This window comes from Rhineura floridana, chromosome 2, assembly GCF_030035675.1.
Source record: "Rhineura floridana isolate rRhiFlo1 chromosome 2, rRhiFlo1.hap2, whole genome shotgun sequence".
Taxonomy (NCBI): Eukaryota; Metazoa; Chordata; class Lepidosauria; order Squamata; family Rhineuridae; genus Rhineura; species Rhineura floridana.
The window spans coordinates 207,718,336-207,738,613 of NC_084481.1; the positions used below are offsets into that span (position 1 = coordinate 207,718,336).

The 20,278-nt window shown below is 42.3% G+C and overlaps 1 protein-coding gene across 7 annotated transcripts in view; it reads right to left on the reverse strand.

Annotated features, from left to right (window-relative positions):
* Nucleotides 1-5,335: 5,335 nt before the first annotated feature.
* PRIMA1 (proline rich membrane anchor 1) overlaps nucleotides 5,336-20,278 on the reverse strand; it is a 72,442-nt gene continuing 57,499 nt past the window's right edge. For all 7 annotated transcript variants that reach the window (XM_061612033.1, XM_061612031.1, XM_061612034.1 and 4 more), the window contains one exon: nucleotides 5,336-12,467. In XM_061612033.1, coding sequence (XP_061468017.1) covers nucleotides 12,365-12,467 — 103 coding nt within the window. In that variant the 3' untranslated portion in view covers nucleotides 5,336-12,364. The remainder of the gene's footprint in view (nucleotides 12,468-20,278) is intronic.

Sequence of the window (20,278 nt, forward strand, 5' to 3'; positions counted from 1 at the left end):
GCCTCTCAGCCTCAGAGGAAGGCAATGGCAAACCACCTCTGAAGACTGCTTACCATGAAAACCCTATTCATAGGGTCGCCATAAGTCAGGATCCACTTGAAGGCAGTCCATTTCCATTTTCTGTGAGCCAAAGCTCCACTCTTACTGGAATCTTTGCAAGACCTGAAGGATCTCAGTCTTTCTTAGTTCTTGTGGTTCCGTGCAGCCCTGATTTTCCTAGGGTGCATTGTGTTGAGTAAGGCAGCCATTAAGCCCCTGAGAGAGGTGCTACTGACCCCTCAAAAATGTTAGGTTTAAATGCACTTAGTGCCTCCATTGAACTGAATGTAAATTGGGAGTGGGAATGCAGACATGGCAAGCGAAGAACAATGGAACAATCTGGATTTGCCAATAAGAGTTCTGGCTTTACCAGATGTGTTTTCTGACAAGACTCCTGTCTCCTGAGGAATGTCACTGTAAATTCCTGTTTTAGGGCGATTATTATTATTATTATTTATTACATTTGTATACCGCCCCATAACTGAAGCCTTCAGGGCAGTTTACAACAATTAAAAACATTAAAAACAAATATACAAATATATAAATTTAAAAACACATTTAAAAAAAAACAATTTAAAAACACATGCTAAAATGCCTGGGAGAAGAGGAAAGTCTTGACCTGGCGCCGAAAAGATAACAGTGTTGATGTCAGGTGCACCTTGTCAGAGAGATCATTCCATAATTTGGGGGCCACCACTGAGAAGGCCCTCTCCCTTGTTGTCATCCTCCCAGCTTCCTTCGGAGTAGGCACCCAGAGGAGGGCCTTTGCTGTTGAGCGTAGCGTATGGGTGGGTTCGTGTCAGGAGAGGCGTTCCATCAGGTATTGTGGTCCCAAGGCATGTAAGGTTTTATAGGTTAAAACCAACACTTATCCCTTAGAGGTCAGAGAATATCATGACCTCTATCCAGATGTCCCCATTGATTAAAGAAGCATCTTTCCTCTGATGATCCTGAAACTCAGGATTTTTAGGATTCTTCCCGTGGAAATCAGGATGCCTGTGCCTTTTGTCTCTGGGCAATTACAGATAGCTCATGACTCAACAGAATGGCTGTTTCTCAAGATTCTTTGCAGCTCTTAGACTTCCAAACTTTGGTTCACTGGGCTGAATCAAAGAATGAAAAATCCTCAAAACTATAGATACCCTTCACAACAAATAAATTTGCTATATATTCAACAGAACCAAGGAGAAAATCTTTATCTGCACTGTGACACTTTGAGGTGCAGGGCCAAAGGATTGGTAAGTTGGTTGGCTGTTTTGAGTTGTCCCAGTTAAAAAATAAATAAATGCCTGCACTCGGAAAACTAGCACACGTGTTTGGAGGGGGGCGGAAGCTAGTCTGAACACTTCTCTTTGACATGGTGGTTTTATTCATCTTGTTTTATTTATGAGATGTATAGTTTTCTACGTGCAGCAAGTGACTTTTTCAAACATGCAAAACACCACCATCCTGCCATACCCAAAGCTGCACAATCTACTAGTTCATTTTGTAGCTCATTTGATCCCCCCCCTTATTATTTATAATAGCTTCTTTTTAAAAAATGGCATTGGCTTCTGAGGAGGGATAGAGGCAGGGTTCTCCAAATGGGAGTGCTGCGCTCCTCAAAATGGGGACAGGGTGGGGGCAAGACAGCGGCAAGTTTAGGGGAACTCCAGATAAATAGTGGCAGCCAGGGGTGGTCGTGCAGGGTCTGGGGTGGGGCGTCTTAGACCCTTTACTTTTTTGGGAGCAGGGTCCCTATGTCTCCAGTATCCTACAAGCCATTCAGCATGAAAATGGAGTGTTAGCCACTGTGAAAAATCTTCTCACATGCTTCCTTGTCCTTTCCTTATGATTGGCGCCAATCAGAGTGAAAGGAGGTGGGTCAAACACTGAGATGACTCTTCCGAGTGCTAACACCCTCCTCTTTCATGCTTATTGGTTTCTAGGCATTAACAAGGATCTCATTCTCAACCCCACAGCAAAAAAGTGAGGAGGGGGCATGGATCAACATGAAGGGGCCCTGCACTTCTGAATTTACCACTACACTAGTAGTGGTGGCCCTGTAGGTGTACATGGATTTGTGGGGCTGCCCCCTGAGGTCACCCAACCTTAGCACCTCTCCCCACCCCATCCCAAGAAGTGCAATGCCACTGCTGGCAGCCGGAGGATGCTGCCTCCACCACGACTCATGAGCCATTGCTGGTTGCTATTGTAATCAGCACAAATAAATCAGAGCACCCCACATCGCTACCAGGACCCCAGCACTTGCTGGCTTGTTATTGATGGGCATTTTTATTGTTCCTACCAGAAACCTTTTCTACTGGAAACAGGCGTATTTAGCTGCTTTGGGTTTAACTAACCCTGTCAGTGTGGCAGGGAATGTCCTGCAGAGAGAAGTAAACCCAATGTTGCATGTGCAGATCTTCCCACAGCAGACCCATAACAAGCAGCTCTGGGTCCATTGATCTTAGTTTTGGATTTGATGTGTGTATTTATTTAGGCAGTGCCACCAAAGAGCAGGAGATTACAAACACTGGTAAACAAATAAATAAGCAGGGGCCACCCAAACCAACTGTGTGTCTGCAAATGGGGGGGGGAGCTCCCATTGAATTGAAAGAGGGTTTCCTCTCGTCCCCAAGGCAAATTGTACATGTGGGGCCTGATCTGCATCTGGAATACAGAGGGGGAGGGGTTAATGCTTCCTACCCCCATGCTAAGGTCCCAGTTTAGTTCGGGGTCCTGTACCAGCAATTTGTGTAAAAACACCCCCCCCACGCACACACACACTTAAAGCCCCAGTGGTGTAGCAAATATAATGTGTAGTTTGGCCCCTTGTGGTCTGTTACCATGGATATTGGTTCCACGCTTCCTTTGCGTGTAGGTGTTCTGTCCAGACCATGAGCAAGGCCCCACAGTGCCTTAGGGTGGCCTTAGGGTGGCTCAGTCAGCCTGTTCTGTAGTAGGCAGGGTAAGGCTTTTGTCACAGAATCTTGGGTAACTCCAAGCAGACAACATGCTCCAACTGGGGCAATTTCTCTCTATTAGGCCAGACCACTTCAGATCTTCATCCTCGGGTCCCCAGATGTTATTGGACTACAGCTTCCGTCATCCCTGATCATTGGCAGGGACGATGGGAGTTGCCATGCAACATCTGGGGCTCCAATAATGAAGAACACTGGGCCACACCATACCTCTTAGGTGCTACCTGCTTCTTGAAGAATGGACAGCCTTAAAGGGGTGGTGCTCTGGCCTGGAGCCTAGCACACTCCATTACCTCTCAGGCACTTCCTGTCTTGGGTTTTGCTTGTGCAGATGAGCCGGCACTGGGGAACTTGAGGCCCCTGGTGTAGGGATGGCTGGTTCCTCATGGGCATCTGACTAGGGAGCGCTATCTCTGCTGGGGGTCCCAGTTTGGAGGCCTCTGGCTCAAGGGGGCTCCTCACCAACAAGCTCCAAGACTGGCACCAGGTTCTGGATCCAGCAATTCTATGGCTTGCACCGTGGCCTTGCAGATCTAGCTTGTTCCTTGCCCTCTGTGTCAGTCCTGGCAGTTGCTCAGGTCTGGGGTCATGATGCTAGGCTGGCAGCTTCGGAGACCAGAAGGCACTTGCTGCTAAGCTGGTTTGCATCCAAAGGCATCCAGTTACTGATTCATAGTATAATGCCTGTGAGTTGGCTAGAGATGTTTGTATACCTGAGGAACAGCCACATGTGGTTTGCAGGGCTAAAGATCGTAGCTCAATGGCAGAGTATCTGCTCTGCATGCAGAAGGTCCCAGGTTCAATCCCTGGGATTTCCAAGTAGCGCTGGGAGAGAACCCTGCCTGAAACTCTGGAGAGCTGCTGCCAGTCTGTGTAGACATTACTGAGCTAAATGGACCAATGGCCTGATTCAGTATAAAGCAGCTTGCTATGTGGGTGGGCTTGTTGGCTCTACTTTTTTTTCCTTAAAAACTCCAAGTGACATACAGACAGAATTAAACAAGGTGCCTCTGAGCCTCGGGATTGGTTTTCAGTACCAGCACTGATCTGAGCTTGCAGTCTTTTTTGAGCTTGCACAGAAGTCCATCTTGGGTAGTTTTCTTCAGCACATTTAATTTAGGAGGGGAAAGTCACATTACTTGTGTTGTTGCTGCTGCATGGGGAGTCAGAAACCCATGCCGATCTATTGAAAATCACCCAGAGATCTGCCAGTAGATCCTAATCTGCCTTCTGCATACCCCTGCTATAAGGCATCAGAGCTACTGGGGTGCTGTATGGACAAGAATGTTGGATTTGGGCTTTGGGAACAGAGGTACAGATTAGGGGTGTTGCTTGAATTTTACTAGCTGTGCTCACATAGGCTCAATTTCTTGCCCGCAGAACTGAGGTGGGCACAGTCTACTGGCAGTAGGCGGTTCCTGCTCTGACTCTGCTCAGATCTCTGCAAATGTTTGTCATCTCCTTTCCCTTCCCCAAGGTCACCCCCCCATCCCTACTTTAGGAAGGTGGCACTTCCATAGACCTGGCAGAATTCCTTCCTTCACAGGACTCCAGAATCTCCACTGGAGAACTGACATCCTATGCCTTTTCCTCAGTGAAAACGACGAGTGTTTCCCACTGGGGGTTCTTGGGACTTGCAGTCTCAGTTCTCAATGAGAAAACACATTCCTCTGGGCATCTGGGAGTGCCTGCCATTTTTGTTTTCCGAAAGCAAGGGTGTTTTGGGGGGTGTCTTGAGGGAGGTAATGAGGGCACGGAAAAAGCCCTGAGCACTTTTAGGGTGAACAGGTGGGGAATCGACTGCCCATCCCAAGTACAGATCTTTTCCCTGGAAAGAAGCTCAGGAAGTAAGCTTGAGCAAGGCACCCAGCTGCCAGCACAGCACCCAGAGGCACGCATGTGCTTACAGAGGTGTTTTATGGCGCCCACAGGCTTCTGCCCTTCCCCTGGCTGAAATTAGGCTTGAAAGAAGCCTTCGATTGTATCGGCATTGGCTTGTGAAGAGGGGCAGAGGCAGGGTTCTCCAAATGGGAGTGCTGTGCTCCTCAGAATGGGGATGGGGTGAGATGAGACAACTTGTTGAATGGCACTCCAGTGCTTGAAATCCAGGCACATATAGGTAGGCTGCAATCCTGCACACGCTTATTTGGGAGAAGGCACTGCTAAACAAAGCATGACTTAATTCCAAATAAACATGCAATGGATCAGGCTGTTAATCAGTGTTAGGAATAAAAGAGTTTTGCTATCTTACCTTTGTGGCACATAGCAAGCACAGTGTTCTTAGCTATACACAAAGCAAAAACAGACTTGAAACTTTTTATAAGTACATTTTTATTTAAAATAAAAATTAGTTACGGTGCCTTTTTAAATAGGGTACTGCACAAGATGTATATGTAACACAGATTTGGGCTTTTTTTTGGTACAGATCATATTCTTAAATGTTAACTATACTTTAATGGCTTGTCTTAGAAACATGATAACATTAACTCTGAAATTGATTTTGGCCATGATCCAATGAGCTCTATGCGCACAGTGTGATTTCTGAGCTTCCCCTCCCCAAAGCATCTACCTTGGTGAATGCATGAGGTGCTTGTATGTGTGTGTTTTTCTAAAGAAATTCTCTGGATCATGGCCATTCTCTTTAGTCAATTAACCAAGGGTACAGATTTCCCATGAACAACAGCTGTTTAATCTGTACACATGGTATACAGTTAAGAAGGCAGACCTTAAGAGTATTTACATTCATGCATTAGCTTTTAACACACTATCTTTGCAGTTTAAAAATCATATATTTTAGTTTGTTTGCAGAGATGCAGGGAGGGTTGTAAAGAATATATAAAAATTTATAACAGTCATGATTCTCCATTGCCTTGGACTATGAGTTATTGTATATATCTGTGCAGAGCAAGTACAAAATGGGTATCAGGACAGATTTATATCCATCTTGCATGGTGCAAACTGAATTGCAAAGTGTGAGGCAATGGAGATTCAGGTCCATGTTTATATAATATATGGCTAACACCCAGACAAATTTAAGCACTGTTAAGCCCCATTTCAAGAGAAGATTTGTTTAAAAACATGCTTTGTTCTATTCATCCACTGACATAAATGGGATTCAAAGTGCTTGACTTTGGCTGGACCATGCCCTCTATGTATATCTATGCCATAAATCTTTTTATCATAGTAAAGAAGTTGTAAAACATGGAAACCTTAGTTCTTTGGGTCAAATTGTGGCACACAATCAGCTGGACTTAGGTAGAGCAATGCTAGGATATACCCAACTGAAAAGCTTGCTCACTACATGCTCCCTAGGTATCAGCATCTAGTTTTGGAGAAAAAAACATTAAATTTAAATCACATAAATTGCTTTCTTTTCAGTGTAATAGGTCCCCATTGTAAAGAAGCTTTTATCTGTCAGGACTTGTATATTTCGCTGGTATTTCATGGAAAGCTTTCCAAGTTTTTATGGAAGCTTTGCGACCAAATGGTGTGGTTTCAAACAAAAAGACTAGTTATATTGCAAGCTGCAGAGGTCAGCTCTTGAAGGCATCACTTAACTTGCCCATAACTTGCCTTGCTGGTGTGGGAAGTGTGTGATTTTACTCCTCGCTGTAAAAAATAAAACCAGATCTCTGAACACTATGTAAATGTCAGGGAGCCAATCTGCAAAGCTAGCTTTTTTCATGTTACAGTGGGGTTTTTTTTGGGGGGGGGAGGGGTTCATGTAGACATGTGTCCCTCCACCTCCACCTTTAAGTCTCAGGGCTCTGCCATGTTCCTCTGAATGTTTTGATCACACTTGAACACTGCCTTTTATGTGTGCTTCCTTGTATACTTCATGTGTTTTACAAAAGCCTGGCCTGCTTGAAGTATAATGACACTGCTTCACGTTGCTTCCGCCAAAATGGCATTGCATGGAGAAGAGCCTTGAAATTCTGCCCATCATTCACCATGACATTTCCCTTAGTGTTAGGCAAAACCCAACATTGTTGTGCTTATGTTAGAGGGAGATCCCTAAAGAAGGGGTGGCTAACCTTTGGTCCTTCAGGTATTGCTGGACTCCAGCTCTCATCAATCCTGACCATTGGCTGATGGGAGTAGAAGTCAACAACATCTGGAGGGCTTCCGGTTTTCCCAAATCTGCTCTAAGGTTAAGAAATAAGCCACTAGAAACTGTGCCTAGTGCTATGGTTCTGTTTGACTAGCAATGAATGAATTTATTTCTTGTGTTACTTTTGCATGTTTTTACCAAAACTTATGAGTTGTATCCAGCAAAGTCATTCTTGGAATAGACCCACTGAAATGATCAGACTTAAGTTAGTCATGCCCATGGATTACAACAGGTCTTCTTTGAGAATTCAGCTTTGCCTTCTGTTATGTTTTTGCATTAATCTGTGTTTTTTTTTTAAAAAAAACCATCTGAAAATACATATATAAATATGTATTTTTCTTAAATTATAATTGTGTATTTTGATGTGTTTGAATTGCCAAGAATTGTGTCACCACATTCAGAGAGATGCAAAATCTGATGGAGAGCTAAGTTCCAATCCACACAAATGTGGATCAGGTCACACTTTGTATAGAATTCCGCAGGCATCCCTAGGGTCAACCATCAGCAGAACCAATAGTACATGCCATTCTCGTTTATGATGGGATTCTCATCTTGACTGATCCTATGAGCTACTGTGCCTGCACATCAGAACATGATATAACAAGAACAAGGAACTTGTGGCCCTCCAGATGTTGTTGGACTTCAGCAACCATCAGTTCTAGCCAGCATGGCCAATGGTCAGGGATGATGGAAGATGTCATCCAATAGCATCTGGCAGGCTACAGGCTAAGCACCCCTTTACTTTAAGATACATTTTTGCAAAACTGCTTCTGAGAGAGGCCAAATATTAGCAAAAATAGAAACTTCTACACATTCCAGAAGCACCCTCTTCTCACTCCCTGGCAAAGTAAAGACAGGACCCATGTTCTGACTGTATACAATTTCGCTGAGGTTTGTTTTGAGAAACAAAAGTAAAATTGAAATATATTTTTTAACGATTCAGAGCTGCTCATTCACATGTATAGAATATGCTAAGAAGTTCTTTATAAACACTGTGATTAAAGAGGACAATAATGCAAATAGTAAGAATTTTTATAGGCTACAACACAACAGCTTACTACTCTTCATAAATATCTGAATGATACAATTCTTGACAGTAACAATAGAATATAATCTATTTGCAAATAATATCCTGATGTGGAATTCAAGGTGCTTTAGTAAGGGCTAACTTGTAAGAGCATCAGTTCAGAGGCATACAGAGTTAAAAAAGACTTGCAAGGAATCTGACCACTACTAAAAACCCTGCCTCCATGACAGGGTCCCAGTCCAAATTGGACCCCAGTGCTGGCTATTTCTGAAAGAAAAAGTGGGCACTCATGGGCAAACCACTTGATTAACATCTTTTGTACTTCACCTCCTAGATATTAGCTTATGGTCAACTGTTGCTGATGCTAAAGCCATCTTTAGTGCTGGTTATTTCTTGATCGTTGTTATAGACCAGTAAGTCCTCATTTCAAGGCAGCGTCCTATGCTCATATAACAGTACTATTGCCTGAATGGGAATGCAGCCACAACTTATTCTTTTTCTCCGCCTCCCCCCATTGCCAGCTATGGAGAAACAGAAGAGTCCTATTTGCTCCACTTTAAAGGGGGAGGGGTATTCTCCCAGTTCTGCATGGCAGCATTGCCTTTTGCTGCTGCAGAGCTGTTAACAGGGACAGACATGACCTCCTGGATGGAATTTGCTGCCCCTAATTCTCCAGAGTGACCTAATACAGTAACCAGCAGATCCCTTTAAAATGATTGGTTGTGTTTGCAGCATGTGTACATATAAAGCATATCATAGCAATATTTGCACTATGTCATATCTATGGACCAATAAAACAGAAAGGATCTGGGAGAACTGACTATACCAAAAACAGCATTGCAGCGTAGGAAAAGCAAACCAGCCCAGAGAATATCCATAACAGCATTAAAGGAAAAGTGCAATTACAAATATTAAGGGACAGTGGATTCCATTTTTAACATGTTGATCAAAACAACCTTATGTCAAAAAACACCACCACCAAAACCCAGCAACTGATTTTGAGCAACGCTGTGCTTCATGAACACAATTTCTTTCAGCTAGGCAGGTGTACCAAACTAACCAGAAGGAGCATGGAGCGTCACATTTTTTCATTCTACCTTCAGCAAGTCTTGATGTTTAAAAGGATGTAAAAATAAAATCCTTTCTAGCTATATTTTTAGACAGGGAAGAAAGGTCAGACAGGTAAGTGGATAAATCTCAATGGACTTCTTTCGTAAGGGTAAATAGCAGTTTTTTCTGTTTTCCCTGTTAGAGAGCACATAAATCTACACATAACCCTGCCATGAGTTAGAAACATAAAATGGATTTTTATAAAAACACTAATTCCAAACATGAACCTCTCAGGTATTTCATGGAGGATGGATCTAATGGCCTGTTCGGTAGAAGGATTTGTCAATTTTGGGTCTCTTCATTTTTCATTTTTCCAATCTTAAATTCAGGAGTTCAGGTTTCTGCAACAATTTGCAATTTAAAAAAAAAATCATGAAAATTCTTCAGCATTTTAGTGTGAATGTTTCCTAATAAATACATGCTTGTCTGCAGGTTTGACTAAGGTACATATTTTTGCAAGCAATTTATCCTAAAATGCATTTTATACATTATTTTCACTGATATATTCATTTTTAGACACATGTTCCCTTAATATCTATGCATTCTTGTAAACATTATTTAGCTGGAGAAATGCATCACAAAATTCAGAGAAGTTTGAATTTGTGTGTCAGTTCTCATATTGTTTCAAAAAGTGAGAATTTGGTCAATCAGGCTTTAAATGCAACCGCAATTGAATTTCTCCCCCATCCCTAGGCTACTTTTCAATAGAGGAATTCTATGAGGCAACAATGGGGTTAGTCTTGGGCTTTCGTGTGCACTCTTTCCCCATTGCCTTTCATCTTTTAAGAAAGATACTGAGAAGCAGCTCATTACACGAGAGACACCCCACATAGAGATGTATGTGGCATGGACATATTTGGGCCCAACACCTGCTCTGCCATTACAGAGTCTTCCTTAGAAAAATACTGGTTGACCAGACCCTTAAGACTCCAGATATCACAGATCCTTCCTATTGAATTTATGGGCTGACTACTGAACACTCGGGTTAATAGCCAATGTTAGTCATACTCAGAGCAGACCCACTGAAATCAAGGGAATAGTTTAAGCTCATTCATTTTAATGGCTCTACAATGTGGTGTAGTGGTTAAGGTGTTGGACCTCTACAGTGTGGTGTAGTGGTTAAGGTGTTGGGAGACCAGGATTTGAATCCCCACACAGCCATGAAGCTCACTGGGTGACCTTGGGCCAGTCACTACCTCTCAACCTCAGAGGAAGGCAATGGTAAACCCCCTCTGAATACTGCTTACCATGAAAACCCTATTCATAGGGTCGCCATAAGTCGGAACCGACTTGAAGGCAGTCCATTTCATTTTTTCATTGTAGGTATGGCTTAGTTGGATATTATCTTTTACAATTGACTTTGACACCATGATCCAGTGACCTTGCTGGGGATGATGGTGGTGGTGGTGATCCAGCACACAAGACATCCTCCGTATCTGCTAATAAGAATTTCCCTATAACTCCAGTGTTGACACGAATGGCAGCCTGCACTCCCAGGAAGTCTACGTAAACACTGGTACAGATATGGGGCTTTGGACTGGGGTTTAACTCTTTGGAGTCTTGACATAGGTTTAGACTAGGCCCATCCTTGGATTAAATGAGCCGGGACACTAGTTTCCCAGCACTAATGGGCTGCATTGACAAAATGCAGTGATTCTATTCAAACGGTGCTACGGCGGTTTGGTTTGGATTGCTTGAAGACACAAAGACAGAGTATCACTGATGCTTGACAGCAAGACAAGAAGCCAGAGTGTGGCACATTTTGGTTTTTGCTGATGCGGCTCTTGGAACAGAGACAAATGAAGGCATAAGAGAGGAAATACAGACATGAGGCGGGAGGTTACCTTCTTAATCCAGATGTGGGCAGATACCAGTTTCTGAACACTGACTTTTTTCTTTTAAGAAATTAAAGTGACTAAACCTAATAAGGTAAATGGGTTTGACAGATTTGGCTTCTAAGTCATTTGCAGTCCTTATCACAAACTGGGACAACACAGAGCTATCACATATAATTTGGCACAGTTGGCAGTCCCTTGTCAAGAGAGAGGACTGAGCATTCACAGCTTTCTCCCTAAAGCAGAGAGTCCTTTATTCAGAAGTCCCTTGGAGGAGTGGCTCAGGAAACACAAAATCTGAGCTTACAAGGAGGGCAAGGAGGACTTCAGTTTTCATTGTAGTCAGTCTCCTTCCACATTCAAACCTGAATCTTTTTAAAGCCATTCTAGAGAGAGATCCTGCCTACAGGTCTGTGTGATGTAAATATATGTGCAAAATTGTGCAAAATTGTTAACTGAGCAACACAAATTTGGAACTTCTTAAACCTAGGCAAAAATGCCACATGGTAACAAAACGGAAAATAAGACTGATTGTGGGTTAAACAGTATTCAAAGCACCTTTGAATGTTATTACCTAGAATAATTTTCTCTTTGATTAGCAATGCTAAGTGCTACGGATCGTACTGTGACTACTTTCTGTCTGAAAAGTCTCCAGCTGTGGAAACTGCATAGTCACCAGGCTGTAGAAGTAGGTGTGCATTTCATGACATCATGCAATATGCTGAGAGTTTGCCTTGCGGGGGGATCAATGGAAACTCTCCCACTTTAACAATGCAATCACAATTCAGAATGGGTGGTGGTGGTGAGCACTAAGCAATAAAGTAAAATGCAAAGCCATGCAGGTAAAGCTTGAGTTTTCAGACCCAATTACTATAGGTTGTTGCCGTGGACAGATCACCTTTGCCATCAAAGGATCCTACTGAAGGTTTTTTTTAAATGAACTTTCATTCAAAAATAAGGAGGAATGGAATGGAACGGAACAAAAGGAAGCAGCTAGGGGCATCGTGATGTTGTTTTTAACTAATGTGGCATGCAGTGAGTATGCCTTTGTGAGGTCTTTTCTCAGAGTAGCCCCAACAGGCAAGCTTATCCGTCCCTTCGTGACACTCAAGTAGCCAAACAGGAGTCGTCTGCTTCTCTTCTTGGAATAACTGGTGCGTGCACTATTTCTCAAATGAAGTCCTCAGCCACAGGGCTTCCCTCATTGCTGCATGTCACCCACCTTGCATACGCCGTGTGTGCTTTTTAATGTTTGCTACTCAAGGGGAGGTCTCAGAAATTATACCACTGCATTGTTAGCATCAACTGTCCTGTTGTTTTGGGAAGAGGTCATTGCATATTCAGCTTGACTTGTTCCGTTCTCTTCTTTTCTCAGTGGTTTCCTTTGTTGAGATCCAGTAATAATAATAATAATAATAATAATAATAATAATAATAATAATAATAAAAAGGAGTGGGAAAAGAAGGGAGGAGAAAAGGATAGATAAAGAAATTCATTAGCAATCCGTGTGAACCATAGTTACTGCTAACCAAGTTTCTACCACAACCAGGGACTGCAAACTCCTCTTCAAACTGGTTTCAAATTCCAGTCATGAGATTCATAATGAAGGCCTGCACAGGGAATAAATGTCAAGAAGCCAAAGGCATTACATATGGGGCGGTATCCAACTAAATCCTTGTACTAGCAGACTTCAACTAGCACAAGGGGATTTCCCCCTCTCCTTCCCCAGGGCACCCCCTGTGCTGTCCCCAAATCTGCTCCAGAGGATTGGGGGGAAACCCTGAAGAAATTTAAGGGGTATATGGAGGGAGGGGAGGGGAAGAACATTCTGTTGCACAAGGAAGAATCCTTGCACTGATGGAATGTTTGACTTAGTGCTTTGTTGAGTGCAATCCTTAGTATGCTTCAGCGAGAACAGACTGAAAGGTTTATGATGATTGGTAATATGATGATAAATCAAACCCACTATAACATTCAGAATAATTTCCATCTTTTACAAAAGCTCATTGGTATTTCTTGGTAGATAAGTACTCTTAAGGTTAGTGGTGATTTCAGCTTGTATAGAATCAGAACAGTACTGGAGGAGGCAAATTATACAACATGTTCAGCTGTAAGATGTATTGGTGCTAGTGGGTGGAATCCATTATCACACAACAGAACTTCCCCTTCCTCACCTCCTACCTGCAGCCCCCTCTAGAGGGTCTCCCAACCCTACAGAGCAGATCTGTGTGTGTGTGTGTGGGGGGGGGAGGATGTATGGAGGAGAGGAAGTCCTGTTGCATGATTGGAAGTCCTTTCCGCTTGTGAACAGAAAAAATTGATTATCACGGTACATCCTTTAAGTCTCATTTCTAATTAGTTACACTTTCATCAAATGTATTCCTGTTTCATTCTTCTGCAACCCCTATCTTTTAGAATATTCCAATATCAGAAGATTTGCATTTTTTCTATTGTACTTTATAGCATGGTTGAAATATAGCCTAAAATTATAGACGAGCTGTATGTTGAGGAAAGCAGCTATTCATTTGAAAGTTTTCATTTTTCTAATTTTATGCTATGCATATAAAGCCAAGCAACTATATTTTATATACCCCCCCTTTTTTCTGTTTCTTTCTTTTTACCAATTGCATTCCTTCTTTCCATCACTCCAATTCTACTTGGCTTGGCTTTTCTGCCTACTCCAGTACATCTTTTCAAGGTAAGGCAGTTGCTTGCAATTAGTGCAGGTGAGTGTTAAGAATGTTTGAAATCCAAAATACTCACTACATGGCCGGAAATACGGGCAGCTCTTTAAAATGCATTTCATCCGCCTGCTTCAAAATGTATTACATGTAGTTATATCATATCACTCATTGGACCTCTTCGTACAATTTGGTTTAAAATGAAAAGAGCATCCAAGCTCTTAATAAATTGTTCTGCATGATTTCCAGCAAAGATATGAAATGGGGCTTCAACATCTGTTAACCTCTCCGTCCCTTACATGTATGCATTTCCATATATCCTAAAACCAAGAGAATATCACTTAGAAGATATCTTAAATATATCCATCTCTTATTGAAGATTCAGTTAATGGAGAGATAGACATGGGACACAATGACCAAAGGATAGGCCTTATCTGCATAATACATTTAAAGCAGTACTATACCATTTTAAACAGCCATGGCTTCTCCCAAAGAATCCAGGGAACTGTAATTTGTTAATGGTGCCGAGGGTTGTCAGGAGACATCTATTCCCTTGATAGACCTACAATTTCTAGAGTTCCCTGGGAAGAGGGATTGATTGTTAAGACATTCTGGCAACTGTAGCTCTGTGAGGGGAATAGGGGTCTCCTAACAACTCTCAGCACCCTTAACAAGCTACAGTTCCCAGGATTTTTTGAGGGAATCCATGACTGTTTAAAGTGGTATAATATTGCTTTAAATGTATAGGGCAGATGGGGCCATACTTGTAGCAACATCCCACTGAAAGTAATGGAATGAGACCTAACTGCAACTTTTACTAAATCGTGTCCATTTTCATTGACTCCTTTTCTTCTGGCGCTACTGAAACTTAATATACATCAAAAGGTTATGGGTATTTTTATTTAAATGGTTTTGTCCAACATAAATGAATTAGGCCCACTTTATATATTCAGTGAAAGGCTTCCGTTGTTGAAACTTGGCAAAGAGAATGCACAAGTCACTTCCTCTGCTGTGCTTTGTAATGTTGAGAAAGATGAGCAGGGAAGGGGGGGATATGTGGAGGCAGCACAGTACACTTCTTTGCAGGGGAGATGCAACAGCCACCATTTTGGACATTTTTGAAAATATGTCCCTCTGCAAGTTTGAAAGTCACTCTGGCACAACTAAGGCCCCATCCGCACCAGACATATGAAGCGGTATTATACCACTTGAAAACATCATGTCTCCTCCCATAAATCCTGGGAACTGTAAAGTGTGCTGAGAGTTGTTCCTTCTAAGAGTGGTTTAACAATCAATCTTCCTTTTCCCAGGCAACTCTGGGAATTATAGCTCTGTGAGGGGAATAGGGGTCCCTTAACAACTCTAAGCACCCTTAACAAACTGCAGTTCCTAGGATTCTTTGGGGGAAGCCATGACTGCTTAAAGTGGTATGATACTACTTTAAATGTATAGTGCAGGCAAGGCCTAAGTTCAGCATACTTTGGCACATAAGCAGAATAAATGCAGATAATCGGGTGCATGGCTAGCTCAAGCTATTTTGCTGCCTGAGCTGAAGGACAAGACAGCACAGAAACCAAGCGGGTTAGCAGGTGAAATTTAGGGGCTATAGGGGCTATACAGCTAGTATGCAGGGACAAAGAGAACTATTACAATAGTTATTGTATAGAAATAGAAGAGGACAACAAAAAGGGTAGAACAAGAGCTCTATTCCAAAAGATTAGGGAAATGAAAGGGAAATTTAAACCAAAAGGAGGGATGTTGAATATTCAACGGGAACACACTGACTGACTGAGATGAAATAAAAGGAAGATGGAAGCAATACACTGAAGAACTTTATAAAAGAGATGCAAGGATGACAGATTCATTCACAGAGGAACTGTATGATGAAGAACCAGAAATTTTAGAATGTGAGGTGAAGGCTGGTCTTAAGATACTTGGAAGAAACAAATCACCAGGAACAGATGACATACCGACAGAGTTGCTACAAACTACTGAGACTGAATCTGTCCAAAGTTTGACAAAAATTTGTCAACAAATATGGAAAACTAAACAATGGCCCACAGACTGGAAGCGTTCCATATACATCCCTATTCCAAAGAAAGGAGATCCCAGGGAATGCAGTAATTATCGAACAATTGCCTTAATATCCCATGCAAGTAAAGTAATGCTCAAGATTCTACAACAAAGGCTCTTACCACATATGGAGAGAGCAATGCCAGACGTCCATGCTGGATTTAGAAAGGGAAGAGGCACCAGAGATCATATTGCAAACATACGTTGGATAATGGAAGGGAACAAGGAATTTCAGAAGGAAATCACTCTGTGCTTTATAGATTACAGCAAAGCCTTTGATTGTGTAGATCATGAAAAACTATGGAATGCTTTAAAAGAAATGGGGGTGCCACAGTATCTGATTGTCCTGATGCGCAACCTATACTCTGGACAAGAGGCTACTGTAAGGACAAAATATGGAGAAACCGATTGGTTCCCCATCAGAAAGGGCGTGAGACAGGGGTGTATTTTATCACCCTATTTGTTTAATCTATACGCAGAACATATCATACAGAAAGCAGGATTGGACCGAGATGAAAAAGGTGTGAAAACTTGAGGGAGAAATATCAATAATTTAAGATATGCAGACAATACCATACTCTTAGCAGAAACCAGTAACGATTTGAAACGAATGCTGATGAAAGTTAAAGAGAAAAGCACAAAAGCAGGACTACAGCTGAACGTCAAGAAGACTAAAGTAATGACAACAGAAGATTTCTGTAACTTTAAAGTTAACAATGAGGACATTGAACTTGTCAAGGTTATCAATAGCTCATCACAGTCATTAACCAAAATGGAGACAATAATCAAGAAATCAGAAGAAGGCTAGGACTGGGGAGGGCAGCTATGAGAGAACTAGAAAAGGTCCTCTGATGCAAAGATGTATCACTGAACACCAAAGTCAGGATAATTCAGACCATGGTATTCCTGATCTCTATGTATGGATGTGAAAGCTGGACAGTGAAAAAAGCAGATAAGAGAAAAATCAACTCTTTTCAAATGTGGTGTTGGAGGTGAGTTTTGCGCATACCATGGACTGCGAAAAAGACAAATAATTGTGTGTTAGAACAAATTAAACCAGAACTGTCACTAGAAGCTAAAATGATGAAACTGTGGTTATCTTACTTTGGACACATCATGAGAAGACATGATTCACTAGAAAAGACAATAATGCTGGGAAAAACAGAAGGGAGTAGAAAAAGAGGAAGGCCAAACAGGAGATGGGTTGATTCCATAAAAGAAGCCACAGATCTGAACTGACAAGATCTGACCAGGGTGGTTCATGACAGATGCTTTTGGAGGTCACTGATTCATAGGGTCGCCATAAGTCGTAATCGACTTAAAGGCACACAACAACAAATGTTGTTTTAAAGCTTACATCTAGACATAAAACCTGCTATTTATTCGAATAGACAAGTTTACCAAGGAATTGATAGCACTTTCTTCCTCTCTGCTGTGAGATGTTTAAGAATGCTCTGCAACCTCACAAAAAAGTCAAGTCTATGAGTAACATGTAGCTGATTAGGGACTATGAGCCGCTATTCTTTTGTTGACTCAGCAACAACGTCCTTTATCAGCAAATCCTTTGATCAATGACTCAGAGAGGAGTCATTCATTCCACTACAAATCCAGAAAGGTGAAGTCACTTTCCCAAGTGTAAATGGGCTGCCAAAAAAGTCATCCTGGGTAGTGTGATTCTTGCACTGGTGATTCTTAATAGACCCTTTCACATACTAAATGGAAACAAAAAATCATCTGGAACATTTCCCATTGCTTGCTTGCAGGATTAAAGCTGCAATCCTATAGCTGGTCAAAGGCTAGCTGAGAGACCTTTGGAAGTGGTGATAAGTGCTCCCTCTTGTTAAGTAGGAGGTCCATGGGTGGGATGACACCTATACCTAAACCCAAAGGGAGCCTTTCTACCACCACCCCCTATGCTGTGGAAATTTCCACTTGTGTTAATATCCCATCAATGGTGGTGGTGGGTGAAACCAGGTATTCCTGGGTGTGTCAGGGGTGACATTGGATCTGTAGAATCGAAATTCCCTTCCCCCCCCCAAATACCTACAACATAAGAAGAGCCCTTCTGGATCAGGCCAATGGCCCATCTAGTCTAGCAGCATGTTTGCACAATAGCCAACCAGATGCTTATGGGAAGCCTGCAAGCCAAAACAAAATTGCCTCAAAACTACATCAGCCCTGGGACTGTAGTAATTATTTCCCTCCTATTGGAGTTAATGGGAGGGAAAATTAAAAATTCTGCCCGTTTCCCACTCTTGCCGCAGTGAGCCAGCAGAGCTATGGATGTGGTGGCTACTCTGCCACAGAATCTCCCCCCACCCCAATCCTGGAGATAGGACTGCTTTGCCAAGGGCACAAAGGTTTGTGAAGTGCAGCTCTTGGCATCCCTGTTATATCTCTGGAGACAGTTCCTGTCTCTTGCCTTTACATGAGAGAAGGGCTTCTTCTTACTTTTATATAAGCATCTTATCACAATAAAATTCCACAGAGCCAATAAAATTAAGAGAGAGTGAGAGAATTACATAATGCCTGCCCCCATCTTCTCATCTCATATGTTATTTTAATTACACTGCCGAGTCCTCTTCAGAAGCCAACTTGTCCCTAAATCTTTTCATCTTGCTCTGATCTAAGCCCTTACACTGTAAAAAACAAACAAGGGATTCAGAAAACAGATTAAGAGACAATGAGATCACCTGCTGCTATAATTGGTCTCACTGGACTGGTTGAAACAGCACTAATTTAAGTTTGCAAAGAATATGGCCCAGAAAGTGCAGTTTTAGTATATGATGAATTTAAAGAGCAATCCTAAGAAAGGTCAGGGAGGTGTGGGACACCAGATCCTTCACTGCATCTGCAGCCCAAGGCAGAAGGTGGGGTTATTATTTTGTCCCTAGGCTGGCACAATAGAGGGGCCTTGATCAGACCCCTCTCTAGGAAATGGACTGGCTGAAGATCCAGTGGATCCATGGCTGGCTCAGTTCCTCTCCTTCCCTGGAGTAGCTGCCACCAGTAGGAACAACCTTGGAGGTAGCGCTTCCTCTGCTGCAAGCACCCCCCCTTGCCCATGGAGGCCAGCAGAGAGGGATGTCCACCCTGTCTGAAACCTCTCCAACAGCATGGATCAGGGATTAGGGTTGCAGCTTTACAGTTTGTTACTCTGAGTACAACAATCAATTCCTTCCAAGGGATTTTGTAGAATTTTCCCCATGCTAGGTGATTTGAATTTTTAAATTTCCTATTTTTTTTTTACCTTTTGGTAAAAGGAGGAGATGGTGATACTGTATCAAATAAACCAGTTGTTGATGTGACCCTGTAGTAATAGCTGTGACCATAAGTGCATCTGTCAAGGCCCCAGTTCAGCAGTGTTTGTAGAAACTTAATATATACTAGGGATGGTATTCAACTAAAAACTTGTGCTAGTGCTAGGGTTGCCAGGTTCAGGGCCTGAGACTGATCCTGTATCTTTAGGAGAAGAGAAAGTCAGCCAAGTGCAGGTGTTCTTACAACACTGTAATGGGAAAAACTACAAGGTGGAATTCTCCCTCCCCCGTGCACAACTTTTAAAGATACAGAAGACCTCTTGGAGGCTGGGCGTTGCAACCAAGAGGTCTTCTGTATCTTTAAAAGTTGTGCAGGGGGGAGGGAGAATTCCACCTTGTGGTTTTTCCCATTACAGTGTTGTAAGAACACCTGCACTTGGCTAACTTTCTCTACTCCTAAAGATACAGGATCAGTCTCAGGCCCTGAACCTGGCAACCCTAGCTAGTGCAAAGGTTGGCACAACAGGATTCCACCCCCATGCCAAACCCACATTTGCTGTGGAGGGTTGGGGGAACTCCCAGAACAGATTTAGGGGGCATGCAGGGAGCGGAGAGGGGGAGATCATTCTGTTGCGCACGGGAAAATTCTTGCACTGATGAAACAATCTACTTAGTGCTACACTGAATACAACCCAAGGTATGGTGCAAAATTTCATCTTGTGGAATTGATTAATTTATGAAATCATTAATATATCACCTTCTGGTCATAAGAATGCCCCCTGCATGGCAGTTTACAACACTAAAATAACTATTTGATTAAAACAAACTAACAGAACAAACAGGTAAGAGTTAAAATATGGTAAAATAAAAAAAAGTTTTTAAATGCATTAATGGGGCAATTAAAAAAAGGCTTAACCCACTTTATAACAATCATTGAGAAAATGGTTAATTGTGCACTTGAGAAGGAGTTCCATGCAAGAACAGAGGAGGAGGAAGAATCTGTTTTAAACAGATTTATATGTGGAATCTGGTGGTTCCAACCTGATTGAACTTTGCCCAACTCTTGCATCAAGCATTCACTTATGTCCAAGCTGTTCAAGCGTTGCTGGTTTAGAAAACAAAAGAAAACAAAAAACCTTGACTATATACAAAATTGTACCCAAAATTTTCATATATGCA